The 21,661-nt window shown below is 43.9% G+C and overlaps 1 protein-coding gene across 1 annotated transcript in view; it reads left to right on the plus strand.

Moving 5' to 3' along the window:
- Positions 1 to 21,661, plus strand: part of LOC126235089 (ATP-binding cassette sub-family C member 4-like) — a 257,022-nt gene that overhangs the window by 213,518 nt on the left and 21,843 nt on the right. The window contains exons 18-21 of the mRNA XM_049943823.1: positions 4,172 to 4,295; positions 10,807 to 10,980; positions 11,964 to 12,091; positions 12,187 to 12,432. Of these exons, the coding sequence (XP_049799780.1) occupies positions 4,172 to 4,295; positions 10,807 to 10,980; positions 11,964 to 12,091; positions 12,187 to 12,432 (672 nt within the window). The remainder of the gene's footprint in view (positions 1 to 4,171; positions 4,296 to 10,806; positions 10,981 to 11,963; positions 12,092 to 12,186; positions 12,433 to 21,661) is intronic.

Below are 21,661 nucleotides of genomic sequence, written 5' to 3' on the forward strand. Positions count from 1 at the left end.
AGAGCAACTGATAATAGATGCAGAGGTGACATATCAAGCTAAAAGTAAACAAAGGTCGCTACACTACGCATACATTGATTACCAAAAAGCTTTTGATAGTGTACCCCACTCATGGTTACTACAAATATTGGAAATATACAAAGTAGATCCTAAATTGATACAGTTCCTAAACATAGTAATGAAAAATTGGAAAACCACACTTAATATCCAAACAAATTCAAATAATATCACATCACAGCCAATACAGATTAAGCGTGGAATATACCAAGGAGACTCATTAAGTACTTTCTGGTTCTGCCTTGCTCTGAACCCACTATCAAACATGCTAAATAATACAAATTATGGATACAATATTACTGGAACATACCCACCAAAATCACACATTTGATATACATGGGTGATCTAAAACTACTGGCAGCAACAAATCAGCAACTCAACCAATTACTAAAGATAACAGAAGTATTCAGCAATGATATAAATATGGGTTTTGGAAGAGACAAATGTAAGAAAAATAGCATAGTCAAGGGAAAACACACTAAACAAGAAGATTACATATTGGATAACCACAGCGACTGCATAGAAGCGATGGAAAAAACAGATACCTATAAATATCTAGGATACAGACAAAAAATAGGAATAGATAATACAAATATTAAAGAAGAACTAAAAGAAAAATATAGACAAAGACTAACAAAAATACTGAAAACAGAATTGATAGCAAGAAACAAGACAAAAGCTATAAATACTTATGCTATACCAATATTGACCTACTCATTTGGAGTAGTGAAATGGAGTAACACAGACCTAGAAGCACTCAATACACTTACACGATCACAATGCCACAAATATAGAATACATCACATACATTCAGCAACAGAAAGATTCACATTAAGCAGAAAGGAAGGAGGAAGGGGATTTATCGATATAAAAAACCTACATTACGGACAGGTATGCAATTTAAGAAAATTCTTTCTAGAACGAGCAGAAACTAGCAAAATACACAAAGCAATCACTCATATAAATACATCGGCTACACCACTGCAATTCCATAACCACTTCTACAACCCTTTAGATCACATTACATCAACAGATACGAAGAAAGTAAATTGGAAAAAGAAAACACTACATGGCAAGCACCCGTATCATCTAACACAGCCACACATCGATCAAGACGCATCCAACACATGGCTAAGAAAAGGCAATATATACAGTGAGACAGAAGGATTCATGATTGCAATACAGGATCAAACAATAAACACCAGATATTACATCAAGCATATTATTAAAGATCCCAATACCACAATAGATAACTGCAGACTTTGCAGACAACAAATAGAAACAGTAGATCACATCACAAGTGGATGTACAATACTAGCAAATACAGAATACTCCAGAAGACATGACAATGTAGCAAAAATAATACATCAACAGCTTGCCTTACAACATAAACTTCTGGAACAGAACCATTACAACAGATAAAACAACACCACATAACAAACCTGACATCATACTCACCAATAAAAAGAAGAAATTAACACAACTAATCGAAATATCCATACCCAATACAACAAATATACAAAAGAAAACAGGAAAAAAAAATTGAAAAATACATCCAACTGGCTGAGGAAGTGAAGGACATGTGGCATAAGGATAAAGTTGACATTATATCAATTATACTATTAACTACAGGATTCATACCACACAATATCCACCAGTACATCAATGCAATACAGCTACATCCAAACCTATATATACAACTACAGAAATCCGTAATTATTGATACATGTTCAATTACCCGAAAGTTCCTAAATGCAATTTAACATATACCATACAGTTAAAAGGAAGTCACGCTTGATCAAGGTCCGTGTCACTTTCCATTTTTGACCAGACATAACATCTGAGAAAAGAAAGAAATAATAATAATAATGATGATGATAATAATAATAATACAGTTAAAAGGAAGTCACGCTTGATCAAGGTCCGCGTCACTTTCCATTTTTGACCAGACACAACGTCTGAGAAAAGAAAGAAATAATAATAATAATGTCTTTGGATAACGGAACTGAAGCAGTTTAAGTATAGTAACGGCATGTTTCTTATTCCACGAAGACAAATTGATAGCTGTTGGCCTTGATAGCTGTTTGCTTTTATTTCGTTGTAGTTCATTTGTGGTCTGAAGGTCCTCAGTGGTACCAGATTGTATATGTAATAATACGAGATTACATAAAGAGTTGTGGTTCCTGAACCTTGGATGAACCTTCTTTTCCATGAATTATTTGCAAGCACTAATGAAAGTATTTCTTTATGTTCTTGTAGGAATATAATCCCTTCATTTTCTTACTAGATTCCCATAGAATTCGTACTATTTGGTATTAAACTGTCTCCATCCTATTCTGGTGGTCCGAGTACGCGTAATGTGTCATGTACTGCGAATGTCATGTTCAGTGCAGTGACCTAGATCGAGAGGACGGTAGCCGACTAAGTTTCTCCTTGCAGTAGGTATTATTACCTAATGTGCTGAAGCGAAAAAGTCACCCATATTTTCACTGGGGAATTTACTCATTCTACATTTAACGAATCCACCATAGTATGCTCACTTCTCGTTCTAATCGTATTAGTGTACAATTACAATTAGTCGAAGCTGTTAGTGACTGTGTTGTCACGAACAGGTAAACAAGTCACTTGATATCCGCGAACAGCACACCTTTACTGATAAGAAGTACTTCTTCGAAAACAACTGCAGATCGCTAGTGAAAACTGCGCGCCTAACCATGAACATCAGACATCTTGTGGCTGTTTTACGAAATGTAAAATAATAAAATAATTACATAGCGATTGCCAATTCCGTAAGGTACAAAATCTCTACTAAAAGACGATCCAAATAAATGGATTCTTAAGGTACTGAAAGCGAGGCTACTGCTTATGAGTAAATCAATGTTTTACCTTGTTTCGTTGTAGTCCATAGTACCGAAATTTTAACAATTTTATTTTATCTTTATTTTACTAGTTTCTTGCATTTAATGGTTTTATTTAATTGTTTCTTGATTATTGTGACAAATTTTCCTTTTTCGTTCCCACTTATCTCGACTTAGTATTCTCATACATGTCGTATCGTTACGTGAAGAAGGTAAACAGTCTTGGTATATACATATTTTTGAATAACATTACATATAGCATAATACTTCTACAATTAAAGTCCTGGTCACAGCTGCCATTGTAATTTAATTGTTACACTGACGGCCCAGATCAAATGTTAAATGAAAGACACGGAATTTTGTGTTTTAGAAGTAGCTGGCTGTGTTAATTATTCTACGACCTTGAATTTCGAATATTTCAGGTACACCAATCTTGTTCGCACTCTTTCATAGGACCTGCAGGTTCTATATAATTACTACAATTAATAGTTGTCTCAGTTAGACAGGCGTAATGCCGGCTAAAGAGATAACGTCCAATCAGCCTAATTCTGATCATGAAAAAAAGTCACGTATGCTTCCAAAAAATGAGCTGTTAAAATAAAAATTATCATTAGGGTCGAGGACGTGAATAAACACAATGCAATGTGTCTATTTGATCGTATTTATTATTCTCCGAAATGACAGCTTACATAATTAGACACATCTGTACAGATAGAGGCTACGAGCAAAACAGATAAGGAAGTGACAAGAGAGTGTTGCAGAACAAAAGAAGAAGTTATTTACAGAGTTATCAACATTCGAGGCTTACACACTATGCAGACGTTTCTTTTTTCATAAAGGGAAATATTAACTGTCTTCGTGGAAATATGTCGCAAAAGGAAATCGTGTCTCTAAACATCCTTTCAGCAACCTAGCGCCAGCGTAACTCCTGCTAATAAAAAAAAAAAATTGTTATGCTTGACGAGCATAGATCGCTTTAAAAGTATCAAATTAATATATTAGCTGGCAATTAGCTAAGCGTTTACGGCACATCGAGGAAACATAGGCTGTTGTCCGGCTCCTTTGTTCCATTTTATTACGCATGAAGATCACTACTGCTGCTATATAACAACATGATTTCCGCAAGCGTTGCTGTATGTGTTGGTTCATGGCGTATGGCTGAACTTTGTCAGTGTTGGTTACACTACTGTCGCCACCTGTAATATGTGTATTTTAAGTTACTATACGTTACGCATTATAACTATGACCTCTTACAGGACCGCCACACGTCAGCGTGGTTTCTGTACGTAACAAACGCTTCTGCCCTCGGCATATGGTTGGACTTACTTAGCAGCATTTTCGCTACTATCGTCACCTTCAGCTTCTTCCTCTTGTCAGAAGGTAAGACTACTGTAACAGGAAGTGCAACTTTTATAATATCGTTCTTTTTTCAGTTTTCTGTGTTTTATCTGTTTTCGCAATGTACACACTAGCAAACGAAAAACTGATCAAATACGAAATAAAACTGGATGCTGTGGCAAACGCTTTCCCCACACGTACCCAATAACTTTTAAGTCCTAAGTTCATATCCTCGTGATGTTTTCTGTTGTTTCTTTCATTTCACAGCTTTCTATACTTTCAGTATTCCTTACGCTCCTCGCAACTCTTTCTTCAGTCTACATCTTCCTAATTATGATATTATTTGCTCGGGAGATTAGGAAGGTAAGATCAACATTTTGTGGCCTGAAAGTGTTTATTTTTTGTTATTTCAGTCTGTACAATATTATTTCTTTGTAAATCTTTTTCGACATAATTTATCTAAAGTATTATTTATTTCTTTTCTCCAACATATCTCAAAATTATCGCATTTTTTCTTGTCCTCCGGTCTGTAGTGTAAATATGTACAAATAACGTAAGATGCTTTATTGTCATAGTTGTCGATGTGTAGAAAGCAATTTCCCTTTTTAAAAATTGTAAAAAAGAATGATTGTTTATAACTTCACTTACTTGCCAACAGGCAGATGGAGTAGCATTGGTAGTTTTATTCATACATGAGTCACTTTTACAAGGATGTTGCTCACGTCGTGGCATTACAGTTTAAGAATAAAAAGTAGTCTGCATTTCTTGGCCATATTTCGTACAAAACAACTGTAACATGCCATATCTCATGAACAGAATCCATGTTCAATTATTTGTACTTCAACTCTGCCAGATTTCCCGTTGTGAGTTTTCTGGCCAGGTGTATCGTCCTGATAATAAGGGTTTTAATTTTTAAAATTTTTTTAACCCTTTCACGGCTCCAGACGTATATATACGACTTGCTTTGAGAAACATTTACAGTTGTTCTCTACTACAGTCGTATAGGTACGTATAACGTCTACTACCCGGCCAGTAAGTCGGAGAAGATCGTTGCAAAAGTATGCTATCTAATTGTTGGAATACCGGGAATTACCGAAACGACTTGTTGAATGCTAAATCCTCTTTATAGATCACTGGCGTTGTAATATCACTTAGTATTTGGGCTGGAAATCATTAAAAGAAAGGCGTTTTTCGTTGCGATGGAATCTTCTCACGAAATTCCAATCACCAACTTTCTCCTCCGAATTCGGAAATATTTTGTTGACACCGACCTACATAGGGAGGAACGATCACCAAGATAAAATAAGGGATATTAGAGCTCGTACGGGAAGATATAGGCGTTCATTCTTTCCGCGCGCTATATGAGATTGGAATAACAGAGTATTGTGAAGGTGGTCAGATGAACCCTCTACCAGGCACTTAAATGTGATTTGCAGAGTATCCATGTAGATGTAGGTGTAGATATAGTATGTGCCCTGCGGCTTCCATGGTATCGAATAAAATGACACGACGTTAATGTCCGTTTACAGAAGATGAGCTGCTCAATCTTCTAAATCAAAGTAATGATGGACACTTCATCATGCACAAGCCAGAAGATTATGGTTGAACAGATAATGACGTTGATGAGCCTGAAGGTAAATCCGTCACCACAGATATTCTTAATATTAGTGAACCAGCAAACGCAGAACCATTATATCTAAATCCACAGTTCGATGTTCCCACTGTTTCTTTATCCGACTACGAAGACGAGCCTGGGCATATGCCCGACAAATAAGCCAAAAACAAAAAACAAATAACTCTAGATGGACAAAGACTCTGATTTGGACCTCGAAGTGTAAGTTCGGTAACAGTCATTCAGGTTGAAAAATGATCAGTTTAGATGATTATCTACTGCATACGACTACTTCCAAGTTCTTTTTTTTTTTTTTTTCCAGCGAAGAAATCGTAAACTACTTAGCTCAGCAATGTAACTTACACTACGAGCATCTTTGCAACGACGTCAGTGAAAACTCGAGACGGCAAGTTTTGAAAAACATGGTGATGAAATTGATTGTTTCCTTGCCATAAATTTTCTGCTGGCGCACGTAAGAAGAAATGAAATAAAAAGTTACTGCACCAACTGCCTCTTACTGTATACTCCAATGTCTGAGAAAATCACACCAAGAGATAGGTACCTTTTGTATGTAACTTTGTTGGTGACACTGAGGGCCCATGGGACGACAAAATCTGGAAAATTGAGCGATTTCGGATCATCTCAGAAAATCGTTTCGAGATGTTATCCATCCATTTCAAACTTTTTGCACTGACGAAGTGTATTCCTCTACAAAAGTCGTGTCTTCGTCAAACAGTACAAGGGCAGTTCAATAAGTAATGCAACACATTTTTTTTCTCGGCCAATTTTGGTTGAAAAAACCGGAAATTTCTTGTGGAATATTTTCAAACATTCCCGCTTCGTCTCGTATAGTTTCATTGACTTCCGACAGGTGGCAGCGCTGTACGGAGCTGTTAAAAGTGGCGTCTGTAACGGATGTGCGTTGCAAACAACGGGCAGTGATCGAGTTTCTTTTGGCGGAAAACCAGGGCATCTCAGATATTCATAGGCGCTTGCAGAATGTCTACGGTGATCTGGCAGTGGACAAAAGCACGGCGAGTCGTTGGGCAAAGCGTGTGTCATCATCGCCGCAAGGTCAAGCAAGACTGTCTGATCTCCCGCGTGCGGACCGGCCGTGCACAGCTGTGACTCCTGCAATGGCGGAGCGTGCGAACACACTCGTTCGAGATGATCGACGGATCACCATCAAACAACTCAGTGCTCAACTTGACATCTCTGTTGGTAGTGCTGTCACAATTGTTCACCAGTTGGGATATTCAAAGGTTTGTTCCCGCTGGGTCCCTCGTTGTCTAACCGAACACCAGAAAGAGCAAAGAAGAACCATCTGTGCGGAATTGCTTGCTCGTCATGTGGCTGAGGGTGACAATTTCTTGTCAAAGATTGTTACAGGCGATGAAACATGGGTTCATCACTTCGAACCTGAAACAAAACGGCAATCAATGGAGTGGCGCCACACCCACTCCCCTACCAAGAAAAAGTTTAAAGCCATACCCTCAGCCGGTAAAGTCATGGTTACAGTCTTCTGGGACGCTGAAGGGGTTATTCTGTTCGATGTCCTTCCCCATGGTCAAACGATCAACTCTGAAGTGTATTGTGCTACTCTTCAGAAATTGAAGAAACGACTTCAGCGTGTTCGTAGGCACAAAAATCAGAACGAACTTCTCCTTCTTCATGACAACGCAAGACCTCACACAAGTCTTCGCACCCGAGAGGAGCTCACAAAACTGCAGTGGACTGTTCTTCCTCATGCACCCTACAGCCCCGATCTCGCACCGTCGGATTTCCATATGTTTGGCCCAATGAAGGACGCAATCCGTGGGACGCACTACGCGGATGATGAAGTTATTGATGCAGTACGACGTTGGCTCCGACATCGACCAGTGTAATGGTACCGTGCAGGCATACAGGCCCTCATTTCAAGGTGGCGTAAGGCCGTAGCATTGAATGGAGATTACGTTGAAAAATAGTGTTGTGTAGCTAAAAGATTGGGGAATAACCTGGTGTATTTCAATGCTGAATAAAACAACCCGTTTCAGAAAAAAAGTGTTGCATTACTTATTGAACTGCCCTCGTACATACCAACCAAACGCAGTAGATTTGGCTTAAAGATTTGTGTGTTGTGTGGTCGTGAAATTTGATATAATCTTGACTTTATTATTTATGTTGGTGCAGCAACGGACATAAGAATCTAATTTTGGTGTAAATGATGGCATACTTGGAAGTATTGACCTTACTTTACTAGAACGCTACCTTAGTAAAGGTTATGCAGTGTGTGTTGACGGTTGGTACACTAGCCAAGCGTTACTTTCTTATCTGCACGACGTAGTGACTACTGCTTGTGGAACTGTAACGAAAAACCGTAAAGGCATGCCTACTCACTTAACAAACAAGCTTAAAACAAGTGAGATCGATGTCAAGTCAACAGATGAGCTTCTTGCTCTCAAGTGGTAGGACAAGCGGGAAACGAGGATGCTTTCAGCTCTTCTTAAAAACGGAATTATAGCGAATGACAGAACTAACAGAAGCACAAATGAAGCAAGAAGAGAACAAGCTTGCATGGCAAGCTACACTAAAAATATGGGCGCTGTCGACTAAAGTGACACGATGGCAGTTTCAGTAAAATGTGTACCAATAACCGTAAAGTGATTTAAAAAAAGTGTTTTTACATTTGGTGGACCCGTCTCTGCCGAACGCGCGTAGTTTATATAGAAGTATTTCAGTATCTTGAGTTTTAGTAGAAACTAATGAAGGAGATCCTTGAGATTCACCACTGACCACGAACTGAGGGCCGTCGTGGAAGGAGACCGGCTGATTGTGACAATCCCTTACGCCTAACCGAGTGCCACCTTATCTCACTGATACCAGAAACATCAAAGAAGAATAGCGTGTAGATTAGCTGTATTATACGTGCAAAATGTTGTATATGAGGCGGAACTATGGGCCTCATGGAAAAATGGGGAGCCGGCTGAGTCACTCAATTTGACTCTTAGTCTGATAACAACGAGTGGCTATTATTACCAGGCGTTGATCACTTAGGCTGACGTAAGGATCAATGAACTATACTTGACGGGATGTATCTGGAACATCTTAGGTGATTAGAAAGTTAATAGACAGGAATAAAATTAAATACTTATCTTTAATTCAGCATCAGCGGTGAACGTCGATCTTGAGTTTGTACAATAACATTTAAGGCCGGCCGGAGCGGCCGAGCGGTTCTAGGCGCTACAGTCTGGACACGCACGACCGCTACGGTCGCAGGTTCGAATACTGCCTCGGGCATGGATGTGTGTGATGTCCTTAGGTTAGTTAGGTTTAAGTAGTTCTAAGTTCTACGGAACTGATGACCTCAGATGTTAAGTCCCATAGTACTCAGAGCCATTTGAACCATTTGAATAATATTTACAAGTGCAGTTATAGACTGAACTGCGAATACGTCTTTACAATTCCGATTGCTTCACACATATAGATCAATTGTCAATGCATAAACTGTATGTGGCGCCTGGCTAGGTCGTAAGTACTGACTTAGTTGAAGGCAATGCTAAATAGCGTCTCTGCACATGAGATCTTTGAAGTTATAACAAGTGAACCATTCCTACTCAAGTCGGCTGTATAATTGGGCTGTGTGCTAGCATGTCTCGTAAGACCAGCCGAGTGGCGGCGCTCGGTCTGCTAGCTTCGAAGTGGCGAATCCCGGTTCCGGTGTGTACTGACGGACCGCAGCCGATTTGAGGCCTACAATCTAGCCAGTGTGGTGCCTTGCGGTGACACCACATAAAACATGACGAACTGTGTGGCGCTACATACACTTGTATAAAATGTAATGCACCTTTATGGCTGAGTTTTGGTTAGAAACAGACAACACATTGTTGTTTTACTAATGTAACAACTCACGCATTTTTTTCGTAATAAACTGCCTATGCGAAAAAAATAAGTATTTCTCTTTAAAGATTAAGAAGGAACAATTTAATATGATAATACTGCATTTTTCTTCTTAATTGTTTCTCAGTGATAACGGTAGACTGCCACAGTCGTATGTGTACACACCACTTGAAAATTATTCGCACATGGCAGGCGGCCTCTCAGATCAAATGCGCAGTGAAAGGGTTAATTTTATAGTCCAAGGCTCCAGGAACTAGTGTCTGTGACAGCAGACATCGTTTTGCCGCTCATGACTGTGCATCCACGTGAGGTACCTTGATTGACGAAACTGGCTTGCCTGCAACAAGACAAGTATACACAGTGTAACGGAGTGACAGCTGTGTGACCAGTGGCAACACTGGTCACAGGAGTGGCACCAGGGCGTCATTCCATACAAGTCACACTTCTTCGCGTGTACCATCGCGATGGAAGTGTCCGTGGACGAGAACTCGTCGTACGGGCCCAGCACGTGACTCATATAATGGGACACCACTGGCTCAACGACACAGTAACTTTTGGTTCGCGTATCCGGTAATTTGAACAGCAGCCATTACATTTCTGACGTGTTAAGGGCTGCGGATTTGTCCTGTCTTGAGGCTCCCCTACCTTATCTTTCAACACGATAACAGAAGGCCGCGTACTGTCCGTGCTGTCCTGACCTTTCTTATACAGAGGGTACCACCTCTGACCCACTGAAGACGTCTGGTCATGGGTTTTCGAGAGACTGGCCCTCCACCATTCGCCAGACACTGTGAGTAATGAACTGCGGCAGAGAGCCGAAGCAGCATGGAACTCCAGTTGAAGCCACTGCTGCTGCCAGAGGTGTCAGCCCTCTTTGCAAAATTTTCCACTCTGTATAACTCCAAAATCACCTACAAATTTAATTATGTGACCTTCCCACTATACGGTATACACAAAGTACAATTCTGCTATTTGCTATCTTTCCTGGTGTTGTAATTTTAACGGCCAGCAGAGCAAGTTTGAGCGGTGAGAGCAGACGTCGCGCTGCGGCATGTCTTGCAGGGTCCTTTGGCGGCTCCGGCGTGGGGCTGGCTATTTCGCAGTCTCTCGTTCTGACCAGCATGCTCCAGCACGGCATACTGCAGATGACCGAGGTTGTCAGCCAGATCACGTCAGTGGAGAGGGTGCTCGAGTACACCAGAATTCCGCCTGAAGCACCTCTGGAGTCTCCACCAGGTGAACTATTACTTTTATTTTTGTTGCTTTCAATTTGACTTTTCGAAGGGGATTCAAAACTTGAATCTTGATGTTTCGCTGTATGTAATGTAGCATATATATTTCAATAAACTCACGGCACCTCACGTTGCAATACATTCTTACAACTTCAATTAATGGATTACATTGTCATTGCGTGCTCCGGAATTTAACTATATTTCATGGAATTCTTACCATACAAGTATTTGAAAACATTGAAAGTTTATTAAAAACTAGACGAAAAGTCTCTAGGGACTGCACTAACGCTGTCCTCCACAAATAATATCTTTCTTTAGCTGTCAGATCAAAACTCGTCAAAAATTTTATTTTGTGATCCGTAGCCTTGGGGAAAAACATTAATTTCATGTACGAACTGATGTGTATTACTTTGTATAGTCTTTTTATTGATTTTAGGGACCTTATATTGTACTTTTATTGTTGTTTTCTATTTTCTAAATCTTCGTATGTATTTATCATTGGATTTTTGAGTCATTTTAACTTGTGCGCCACCATGGCATCTTTTGTATGTCAACGTGTTAGAGGTTTTTACAGCTTTCAGTATGGTAAGTATGATCATATAAGAAGTTTTATGAAATGAAGTTTTGTGAAATGTAATACAATGAGTTTAACCGATTCTTTTCTTTTGTCTATTCTATCATCAGGCCTAAATATGACAGCATATAGTTTCTTGTAATAATTTTAGTGTACTAGACGTATTACGACGTTTTATGCGTCAATCAAACGAAACGCCGGATCTGTTTCCCCAACTAGCTGAACTAGTATGATTCTAAGAATGAAATTCCCTCAGTTTATTTTATGTAGTCTATCGGTTGTACCCAGAACAGAAGTAGAGGATTTTCCACAGAGGTACAACAGTATTGTTGGGCCGTATCACTGCAGCGCACATTTAGCTATAGAATAAACGATTCATTTCGTGAAGAGCTCCTCTGCAATTTCTATTTCAGACAAGAAACCACCTGCAACATGGCCACAGCGAGGGCAGGTCATCTTCCAAAACATTTACCTCAAGTACAGCCAAACGGACCCTCCAGTTCTCAAGAACCTTAATTTCACCATTGAAGCTACACATAAGGTCCTACTGTGCACAATGTTTTATATGTGCCTATGAAGCATCATAATTATGTTGTTACCACTTTCGTAACATTAAAATAAGCGTTATGTATGTAGGTTGGCATTGTTGGCCGAACGGGCGCAGGGAAGTCGTCGCTTATCTCCGCCCTGTTCCGGCTGGCCCCACTAGAGGGGGCGATCCTGGTTGACGGCGTGGACACCAGCACGCTGGGCCTTCACGACCTGCGGAAGCGCATCTCCATCATCCCGCAGGAGCCCGTGCTCTTCTCAGAGACTCTCCGCTTCAACCTGGACCCATTCTCAGAGTTTGACGATGCGATGTTGTGGAACGCACTTGAGGAGGTGAGGTTAGACGTCTTCCTGCCGAAGGTAGCGTTTCGTATTTGTATATGAAATGTTTTTCAAGCACAGGAGTACGAGTGGCTACCGAAAGTTATTTAAAGCAGTTAATCCCTAGGAATATCAAATCCACTTATTTTGTATACAAGTTCTTGTATCGTATCTCGCCTGCAAAGAAAAAAATTACGTTGTGATTAAATATCAGTTTAAAACTGAAGGGGATCACTGGTGTCAGGTGCAGGACATTATACGGAATCAGCGGCGAAGAGCGAAAACGTGTACCGGACCGGGATTCCAACCCGGGATCTCCTGCTTACCAGGCAGGTACGTTAACCACTCGCTATCCGGGACACAGAGTTAGCGCAACTGCGCCGACTATCTCGGCACGCCTCAAGGCCGATCCACACTCCCACCGAGCGCCACCTATCCGCAGTCCCTGTCCATTGCACTCCCGTTCGCTACTCTGAAATTCCTACAAGAGGTCGAGCGTATTTGTGCATCGGTCCTGAAGAAGGTGGATCCACTGCTCAGCTAGGCATATCAGTTATGTCTTTTCCTTCAAACATGTCCTTTCGACATCCAAAGCCCGCCCCACGCCCGACTCAGGGTGTACTCCTGGTCTCTGTTAAAATTGCTGCTGTTCGTTCTTATCTAAGCCGCCTCTTTTATAACGGATTCCCCGTCGTCAGAAATTAGGATGCCAAGCTACCATTCTTGGATGTTTTACCTGAGCGGAAGGCAGGAGGCCGACGCACATTGATCGATATTTGAACGCCGATAGTTTTCGCAAGACAGCGGTCCTGAACTCTGTAATACACAGAGAAAAAGTAGTTTCTGACGACGACCACCTACAGTTTGAATTGCAGCACTTGACGCAGGTGTTCAAAGAGAATGATTATAGGAAGAGAGACATTGCAAACGCTTTCAGATTTAACTGAAGAAGGACGCCTTGTGAATCGGCAGAAGAAACCAAGCCGGTTGCCTTCGTGCCACAGCGTGGTGCAGCGAGCAGCAAGTTAGGACGTGTGCTGCAGAGTCATGGGTCGACGCCAGTGTTCCCGCCCGCCCCTAAGATACGAGGTATACTGCGCCCTGTTAAAGGTGACACAGCTCTTCTTGCGCCCAGTGTGCCTCTCTGATTGGTGCCAGCGGCCGAATCCGTGGCTACATGAGTGGAAAATCGTGCCTGACCCGGCTTTGAACTTCCACCGTCGGAGGGTGGTACGGGACCTCAAGTCCCACCGCCACACATTCAACGTGCAATCCAATGATGTCACTGTAAGATAGAACAGTTTTACCTATACACCAGGACAGTAAGGCCGTTCTCCACCGGTGACGCTGTATCACATCCTATCACAAGAGAGAGAGAGAGACAGCGTCGGTAGTCACTAGATGGCGGGGACAGCCATCGAAAGCTCGAGAATATTATTCGAAATGACGAGGCCTGGAAACCGAGATGATTGTATTTACATCGTCTTGTACTCACTGCCGCTATTTGTTATTATATTTATCAAACTACGCAAGTTTCACAAACAAAACTATCAAAAAGTTATTTCCATGAGATGGAAACGAAGAAGAACTTTCTGAAGGTGTACATCTGGAGTATAGCGAAGTACACTACTGCCCATTAAAATTGCTACATCAAGAAGAAATGCAGATGATAAATGGGTATTCATTGCACAAATATATTATACTAGAACTGACATGTGATTACATTTTCACGCAATTTGGGTACATAGATCCTGAGAAATCAGTACCCAGAACAACCACTTCTGGCCGTAATAACGGCCTTAATACGCCGGGGCATTGAGTCAAACAGAGCTTGGATGGCGTGTACGGGTACAGCTGCCCATGCAGCTTCAACACGACACCACAGTTCATCAAGAGTAGTGACTGGCGTATTGTGACGAGTCAGTTGCTCGGCCACCATTGACCAGACGTTTTCAATTGGTGAGAGATCTGGAGAATTTGCTGGCCAGGGCAGAGTCGAACATTTTATGTATCCAGAAAGGCGCGTACAGGACCTGCAACATGCGGTCGTGCATTATCCTACTGAAATCTAGGGTTTCGCAGGGATCGAATGAACGGTAGAGCAACGGGTCGTAACACATCTGAAATGTAACGCGCACTGTTCAAAGTGCCGTCAATGCGAACAAGAGGTGACTGATACGTGCAACCAGTGGCACCCCATACCATCACGGAGGGTGATACGCCAGTATGGCGATGACTAATACACGCTTCCAATGTGCGTTCATCGCGATGTCCCCAAACACGGATGCGTCCATCATGATGCTGTAAACAGAACCTGGATTCATCCGAAAAAATGACGTTTTGCCGTTCGTGTACCCAAGTTCGTCGTTAAGTACACCATCGCAGGCGCTGCTGTCTGTGATGCAGCGTCAAGAGTAACCGCAGCCATGGTCTCCGAGCTGACAGTCCATGCTGCTACAAACGTCGTCGAACTGTTCGTGCAGATGGTTGTTGTCTTGCAAACGTCCCCATGTGCTGACTCTTTGCTCTTTTTGTGGCTGCACGATCCGTTACAGCCATGCGGATAAGATGCCTGTCATCTCGACTGCTAGTGATACGAGGCCGTTGGGATCCAGCACGGCGTTCCGTATTACCCTCCTGAACCCACCGATTCCATATTCTGCTAACAGTCATTGGATCTCGACCAACGCGAGCAGAAATGTCGCGATACGATAAACCGCAATCGCGATAGTCTACAGTCCGACCGTTATCAAAGTCGGAAACGTGATGGTACGCATTTCTCCTCCTTACACGAGGCATCACAACAACGTTTCACCAGGCAACGCCGGTCAACTGCTGTTTGTGTATGAGAAATCGGTTGGAAACTTTCCTCATATCAGCATGTTGTAGGTGTCGCCACCGACACCAACCTTCTGTGAATGCTCTGAAAAGCTAATCATTTGCATATCACATCATCTCCTTCCTGTCGGTTAAATTTCGCGTCTGTACCACGTCATCTTCGTGGTGTAGCAATTTTAATGGCCAGTAATGTATTTACCATCGTAAACCTCAAGAGGAAGGAAATGAAAGCTTTTGAGATGTGAATTTTAACAGTTAAGTGGACAAAGGAGGTACGAAATGAGGACTTACTAGAAAGAAGAGGCTGCTTACAGAAAGAAGGAAAGGGTCATGTGACATCTGCTGTGGCGCCAAGATATAGTTAATTTGCCAGAAGAAGGAGTTGTAAAGGGAAAAATCATGGAAAGTGTGGTGTCACCGCTAGACACCACACTTGCTAGGTGGTAACTTAAATCGGCCGCGGTCCTGTAGTACATGTCGGACCCGCGTGTCGCCACTGTGGGATCGCAAACCTAGCGCCACCACAAGGCAGGTCTCGAGAGACTGAGGAGACCTCAGCCCCAGTTGTACGGACAACATAGCTAGCGATTGGACGTGCTAAGCCTTGCTCTCATTTGCCGAGAGATAGACAGTAGAATAGCCCTCTGCTAAGTTAACTGGCGACCACGCTAGCAAGGCGCCATTTGTATCAGTGCCTATAGCTTACTAATATTCAAGAGAGATGTATTCCAAGGACTAATTAAAAGTTAAGTAACAAGCATCTACGTACTTTTCTTCTTATTCATTTATAAGTTCTCATGTTCCAGACTTCACGCCCGTCTGCGTTAGCCTTGCGTGCCCTATCGGCTACAGCATTGTGTCTAGGCTGTATGGTCTAGACACAACATTATTGGCGACGAGAAAAAGAGTTTGTATTAATTCGTTTGTGTCATGGCTTCGCCACAATCTCCGGATGTACTGTCCGAATTTTTTCGCTTGCAGAATCAGCAGTCGCAGGCGTTATTGGATGCCCTGGGACAGCTCGTCCAGGGTCAACGTGTGCTGCAACACGATGCGGCAGCAGCCGCTTCATCGCTACCGCTGCCACAAAACGCTGTTGCACCGCAATTTAGACCATTCGTGGCGGCCGATGAAACATGGCAAGAATGGTCCCGCCAGTTCCAGTTTCATCTAACAGCCTACAGAATTCAAGGTAACGAGCGGCAGCCGTTTTTGCTTTCTTGTGTCGGTGTGTTTACCTACCGTGTGATAGTGAAGTTGTTTCCCCGACGCGACGTAGCAACTCTGACCTACGAAGAAATTTTGTCTGCTTTAGATGCCTATTTCAAAGAAACAGTGAATGTCGTTGCAAAACGGTATACGTTCTTTCGTACAAAACGTACGGCCGGTCAGACTAATAGGGAGTGGGTTGCAACTTTGCAAGGACTTACTAGGGAGTGTGCATTTGAATGTGACTGTGGACTTCCTTATTCAGATACAATGGTGCGTGATGCAATAGCACAGAACGTTTCTGATGTTCGCATAAGGGAACAGATTTTGAAACTCGTTAATCCCTCCCTTCAACAAGTGATAGACATATTGGATAGGCAAGACACACTTGACTTTGCTCAGGACTCATTTGAAACTTCGCCAGCAGTTTGTCACATTAACCGGCCCGCCGGGCCCGCTGCACGGGACGCTAAGCAGCCCTCGCGCCCGTTACCGCAGCGGCAGCCTACCTTGCAAACACGTGCGCCGCGTACGCAAGCAACTGTAGTGAAATCATGCCCGCGGTGTGCCACTAGACATTCGCGTGAAAATTGCCCGTCACGCCAAGCTATTTGCTTTTACTGTCAAAAGAAAGGACATGTTCAAAGTGTTTGCCAGAAAAGGCTTCGATCAGACAATCACAATAATTCCAGGCCCTTTGCTTCGCGCCGGAATCGAACCCAGGACAATCAGGCTCGTGGACCTTCGCCCATGGACATTCATGTAGTTCATTCCAACCCGTCCAGTGACACTTTAGCTAACAGTGACTATGTTCGTCCCACCAAACGTGTGCGTCGACGTCGCCGGAAATCCCGTACAGTCGCCAGTGCTTCTGTACCTGTATCAGTTCAAATTGCACGTGACAGTAGCTCTTGTCGTCAGCAGGACAATAAACTTTTTGTGGACTTAGACTTTGAAGGCAAAGTGATACCCTTCCAGCTCGATACCGGAGCTGCAGTTTCATTGCTCAATCACGACACGTACAAACAACTGGGCAAACCGCCATTGCGTGCCGCAAATGTTAAGTTACATAGTTACTCTGGCCAGCATATACCTGTGTTAGGACAGTGCAGCCTTCTTGCCACATACATGGGACAGACAAAACTTGTATCATTTTATGTTCTTCGTTCTACTTCTGCAGTGAACTTGTTTGGTTTAGATTTCTTTCAATTGTTTAATATGTCTATAGTAAATCAGGTCCTATTAGTGAATCAGACTGTGCCTTCCGCCAGTGTTTCTAGTCTTTGTGAAGAATTTGCAGACATTTTTGCACCGGGCCTTGGTTGCGCTAAGAACTATGAAGCGCATTTGGTACTGCAAGAACACGCGCAACCGAAATTTTTCAGAGCGCGCAATGTTCCCCACGCATTGCGTGATGAGGTCGCCAGAACATTAGCCGATTTAGAATCTCAAGGTGTAATTGAACGTGTGCAGGCTTCTCTCTGGGCCTCACCCTTAGTAATTTTGCCAAAACCTTCCGGTAAACTGAGACTTTGTGTGGACTTCAAGGCAACAGTGAATCCACAACTTGTGACTGCCACTTTTCCTTTGCCCCGCCCGGAAGATCTTTTTGACAAACTGTGCCCGGGAAAATATTTTTCAAAATTGGACCTAGCAGATGCGTACTTGCAAATACCTGTGGACGCAGAATCCCAGCGCGTCTTGGTGGTAAACACGCATCTTGGCTTGTATCGCTTCAAAAGACTGCCATTCGGGTGTGCATCCGCCCCTGCTTTGTTTCAGCAATATTTACAAACTGTTTGTGCGTCGGTCCCTACTGCTGCGAACTATCTGGACGATATTGTGATCTCAGGAAAGACAGAAGCCGAACATTTGCAAAATCTCCGAACATTATTTCAGGTCTTGCGTCAGAATGGTCTTCGCTTGAGGGAGGACAAATGTGTGTTTTTTGCTCGGGACTTACCCTACCTGGGGCATGTCATCAGTGCCCAAGGCATACATCCGAGTCCAGAGCACCTCCGTGCCATACAGGAGTTGCCTTCGCCACGGGATGTTAAACAACTACAGAGTGTGCTGGGTAAAATTAATTATTATGCAAAGTTTGTGCGCAATGTTTCTTCCATTTCAGCTCCGCTTCATCGCTTACGCCGTAAAGGTGTTCCGTTCGTCTGGACGACGGAATGCGAACGCGCCTTTCGCCAGTTGAAATCGGCGTTACTTTCAAATACGTGCCTTACGCCATTCGATCCCCAGAAACCCCTTTTGTTGATGGTGGATGCATCGGATTTCGGGATCGGTGCTGTGCTTGCGCACAAGGATGGCTCGCATGATCGCCCTATTGCCTTTGCGTCCAAATTGCTCTCATCTGCGCAAAGAAATTATTCCCAGATAGAGAAAGAAGCTTTAGCTCTCGTGTTTGGTGTTACAAAGTTTCATGATTTCTTGTATGGTCGTCACTTTACAATCATCACGGACCACAAACCTTTGACATCGCTTTTTCATCCGAACAAGCCTGTACCTCCACGTACAGCGCAGAAATTCATTCGCTGGTCTCTTTTTCTCTCGCAGTACCGCTACGATATCTTGTATCGGTCCACTGCTAAGCACGGCAACGCTGATGCGTTGTCCCGTTTGCCTGTTGCTGAGGATAAAGCATTCGATTCTTCCGAACTTGCTTGCATGTTCATTGATTCGGACACCGATGACGTGGTCGAATCGTTTCCGATTGATTTTCATCGTGTAGCTACAGCCACAGCTGCTGACCCTGTCCTTGCTACTGTTTTGCGTTTTGTTGCTACGCAATGGCCCTTGTCAAAGTCACGGATCGAGGATCCTTTGGTTCGCCGTTTTTTGCCCACAAGGAGAGACTTTTTGTACGACGTGGTGTTTTGTTGTTGCGTTCTGATAATGATCAGTCCAGAGTCGTGGTCCCACGTTCGTTACAGTCCTCTGTCTTAAAGCTTCTTCACCAAGGACATTGGGGTATAGTGCGTACGAAACAACTTGCTTGTCAGCACTGTACTTGGCTCGGAATCGATGCTGCGATTACGAATATGTGCTTCTCTTGCGTGGCGTGTGCCGAACAGCAATCCGCACCGCCGCGGCAATTCTTTGCATGGCCGAAAGCCACTTCCCCTTGGCAACGCTTGCACATCGATTTTGCTGGTCCATTCTGGAATGCTCGATGGTTGGTTGTGGTCGATACTTTCAGTAATTTTCCTTTTGTTGTCCGGATGTCTTCCACGACGTCTTCTGCCACAATCCACGCCTTGTCTGCTATCTTTTGCATTGCAGGTCTTCTGCAGACTATTGTTTCCGACAATGGCCCACAATCCATGTCCGCAGAATTTCAGTCCTTCTGCGAGGCCAATGGTATTCAACATCTGACATCCGCGCCGTTTCCGCCTCAGTCAAACGGTGCCGCTGAACGATTGGTCCGGACTTTTAAGTCGCAGATGTTGAAATTGAAAGAGTCGCATTCTCGGGAGGACGCTTTGTTGCTCTTTTTGTCTTCGTATCGCTCTCAGCCCCGCGATGGTCGCTCGCCGGCTGAATTGCTCCATGGTCGTTCTCATCGCACCTTGATGTCTTTGCTGCATCCGCCACATCAGGTTCCTGTGCAGCGGCAGACTCCTGCTTTTGCTCCTGGCGACGTTGTCTATTATCGCACCTATCGCGGTTCACGGCGTTGGCTCGCAGGGCGCATTCTTCGCTGCCTCGGCCGCGCGATGTATTTGGTTTTGGGGGCCTCTGGTGAGGTGCGTCGGCATCTCAATCAGCTGCGCCTCTGTCGTCGCCTGGGTTCTGCCGCTCCCCGTCTACTTTCAGCGACGGAGCCGTCCGGTCAGCGCCTTGGGGACCCATCTACTGGCTCGTCTCATCCCCAGGTGTTACCGACGCTGCCTTCCCTTTTGCCTCATGGCGTCGCGCCGCCGCCGCAGCCGCCGCCGGCGCCGCCCGCAGTGGACGCTTCGCTGCAACCGCCCGGCGCCTCCCAGGGTCACGCGCCGCCGCTCGCTTCCCGTGACCAGCCGTCCTCCGCCATGGACCTCTTGCCCGCTCCGGACCAGATGTCGTCATCGCGCGTCGGATTCCCCGACGCAATGGAGGTCGACCCTTCGGCCCCTCCTGTCTCATTACGTGCGCATACCCCGCATGTTGACGTGCACCCTGGACTAGGTTTTCAGGCGTTTCCTAGCTCCCCTCGGACCGAATGGCCGGGTGCGGGTGGCACAGCCTCGCCTGTTGTTAGGCTCCCCACCTCATCGCATACGTCGACATGCGGTCCTCCCCACGGCGGGCGGAAGCCTTATCTCACGACCGTTCGCCGATTTGCGGGGGAGGAATGTGGTGTCACCGCTAGACACCACACTTGCTAGGTGGTAACTTAAATCGGCCGCGGTCCTGTAGTACATGTCGGACCCGCGTGTCGCCACTGTGGGATCGCAAACCTAGCGCCACCACAAGGCAGGTCTCGAGAGACTGAGGAGACCTCAGCCCCAGTTGTACGGACAACATAGCTAGTGATTGGACGTGCTAAGCCTTGCTCTCATTTGCCGAGAGATAGACAGTAGAATAGCCCTCTGCTAAGTTAACTGGCGACCACCTAGCAAGGCGCCATTTGTATCAGTGCCTATAGCTTACTAATATTCAAGAGAGATGTATTCCAAGGACTAATTAAAAGTTAAGTAACAAGCATCTACGTACTTTTCTTCTTATTCATTTATAAGTTCTCATGTTCCAGACTTCACGCCCGTCTGCGTTAGCCTTGCGTGCCCTATCGGCTACAGCATTGTGTCTAGGCTGTATGGTCTAGACACAACAGAAAGAATAAAGGACCGCAGGCCGTCCAAGCCATCTGAAGTAACTTGTAGTGATGCCTACCAGAGCAGCACTTGCAAAACGTGACAGCAGTTTTGCCCTGTCGAATGGGCCAGCCGTGCGTACACATAGACTGTCTACGTTTCATGCAGCTGAACTAATATTCGCGAATCATCCAACGTTTATTAGTCTCATATAGGGCAATTCAAAATTAATATAGCGATTACAAACAGCTATAACTATTTAATACGTAGCCAACATCGATAAGAATTACAGAGAATATAAAAGAACATTTTTATGTACTTTATAGATATTCCATATGACTCCCCGTTGTCACAAGGACTACGTCTAAGCGATAACCCGTTTTGCACTG

This window comes from Schistocerca nitens, chromosome 2, assembly GCF_023898315.1.
Source record: "Schistocerca nitens isolate TAMUIC-IGC-003100 chromosome 2, iqSchNite1.1, whole genome shotgun sequence".
NCBI classification, from domain to species: Eukaryota; Metazoa; Arthropoda; class Insecta; order Orthoptera; family Acrididae; genus Schistocerca; species Schistocerca nitens.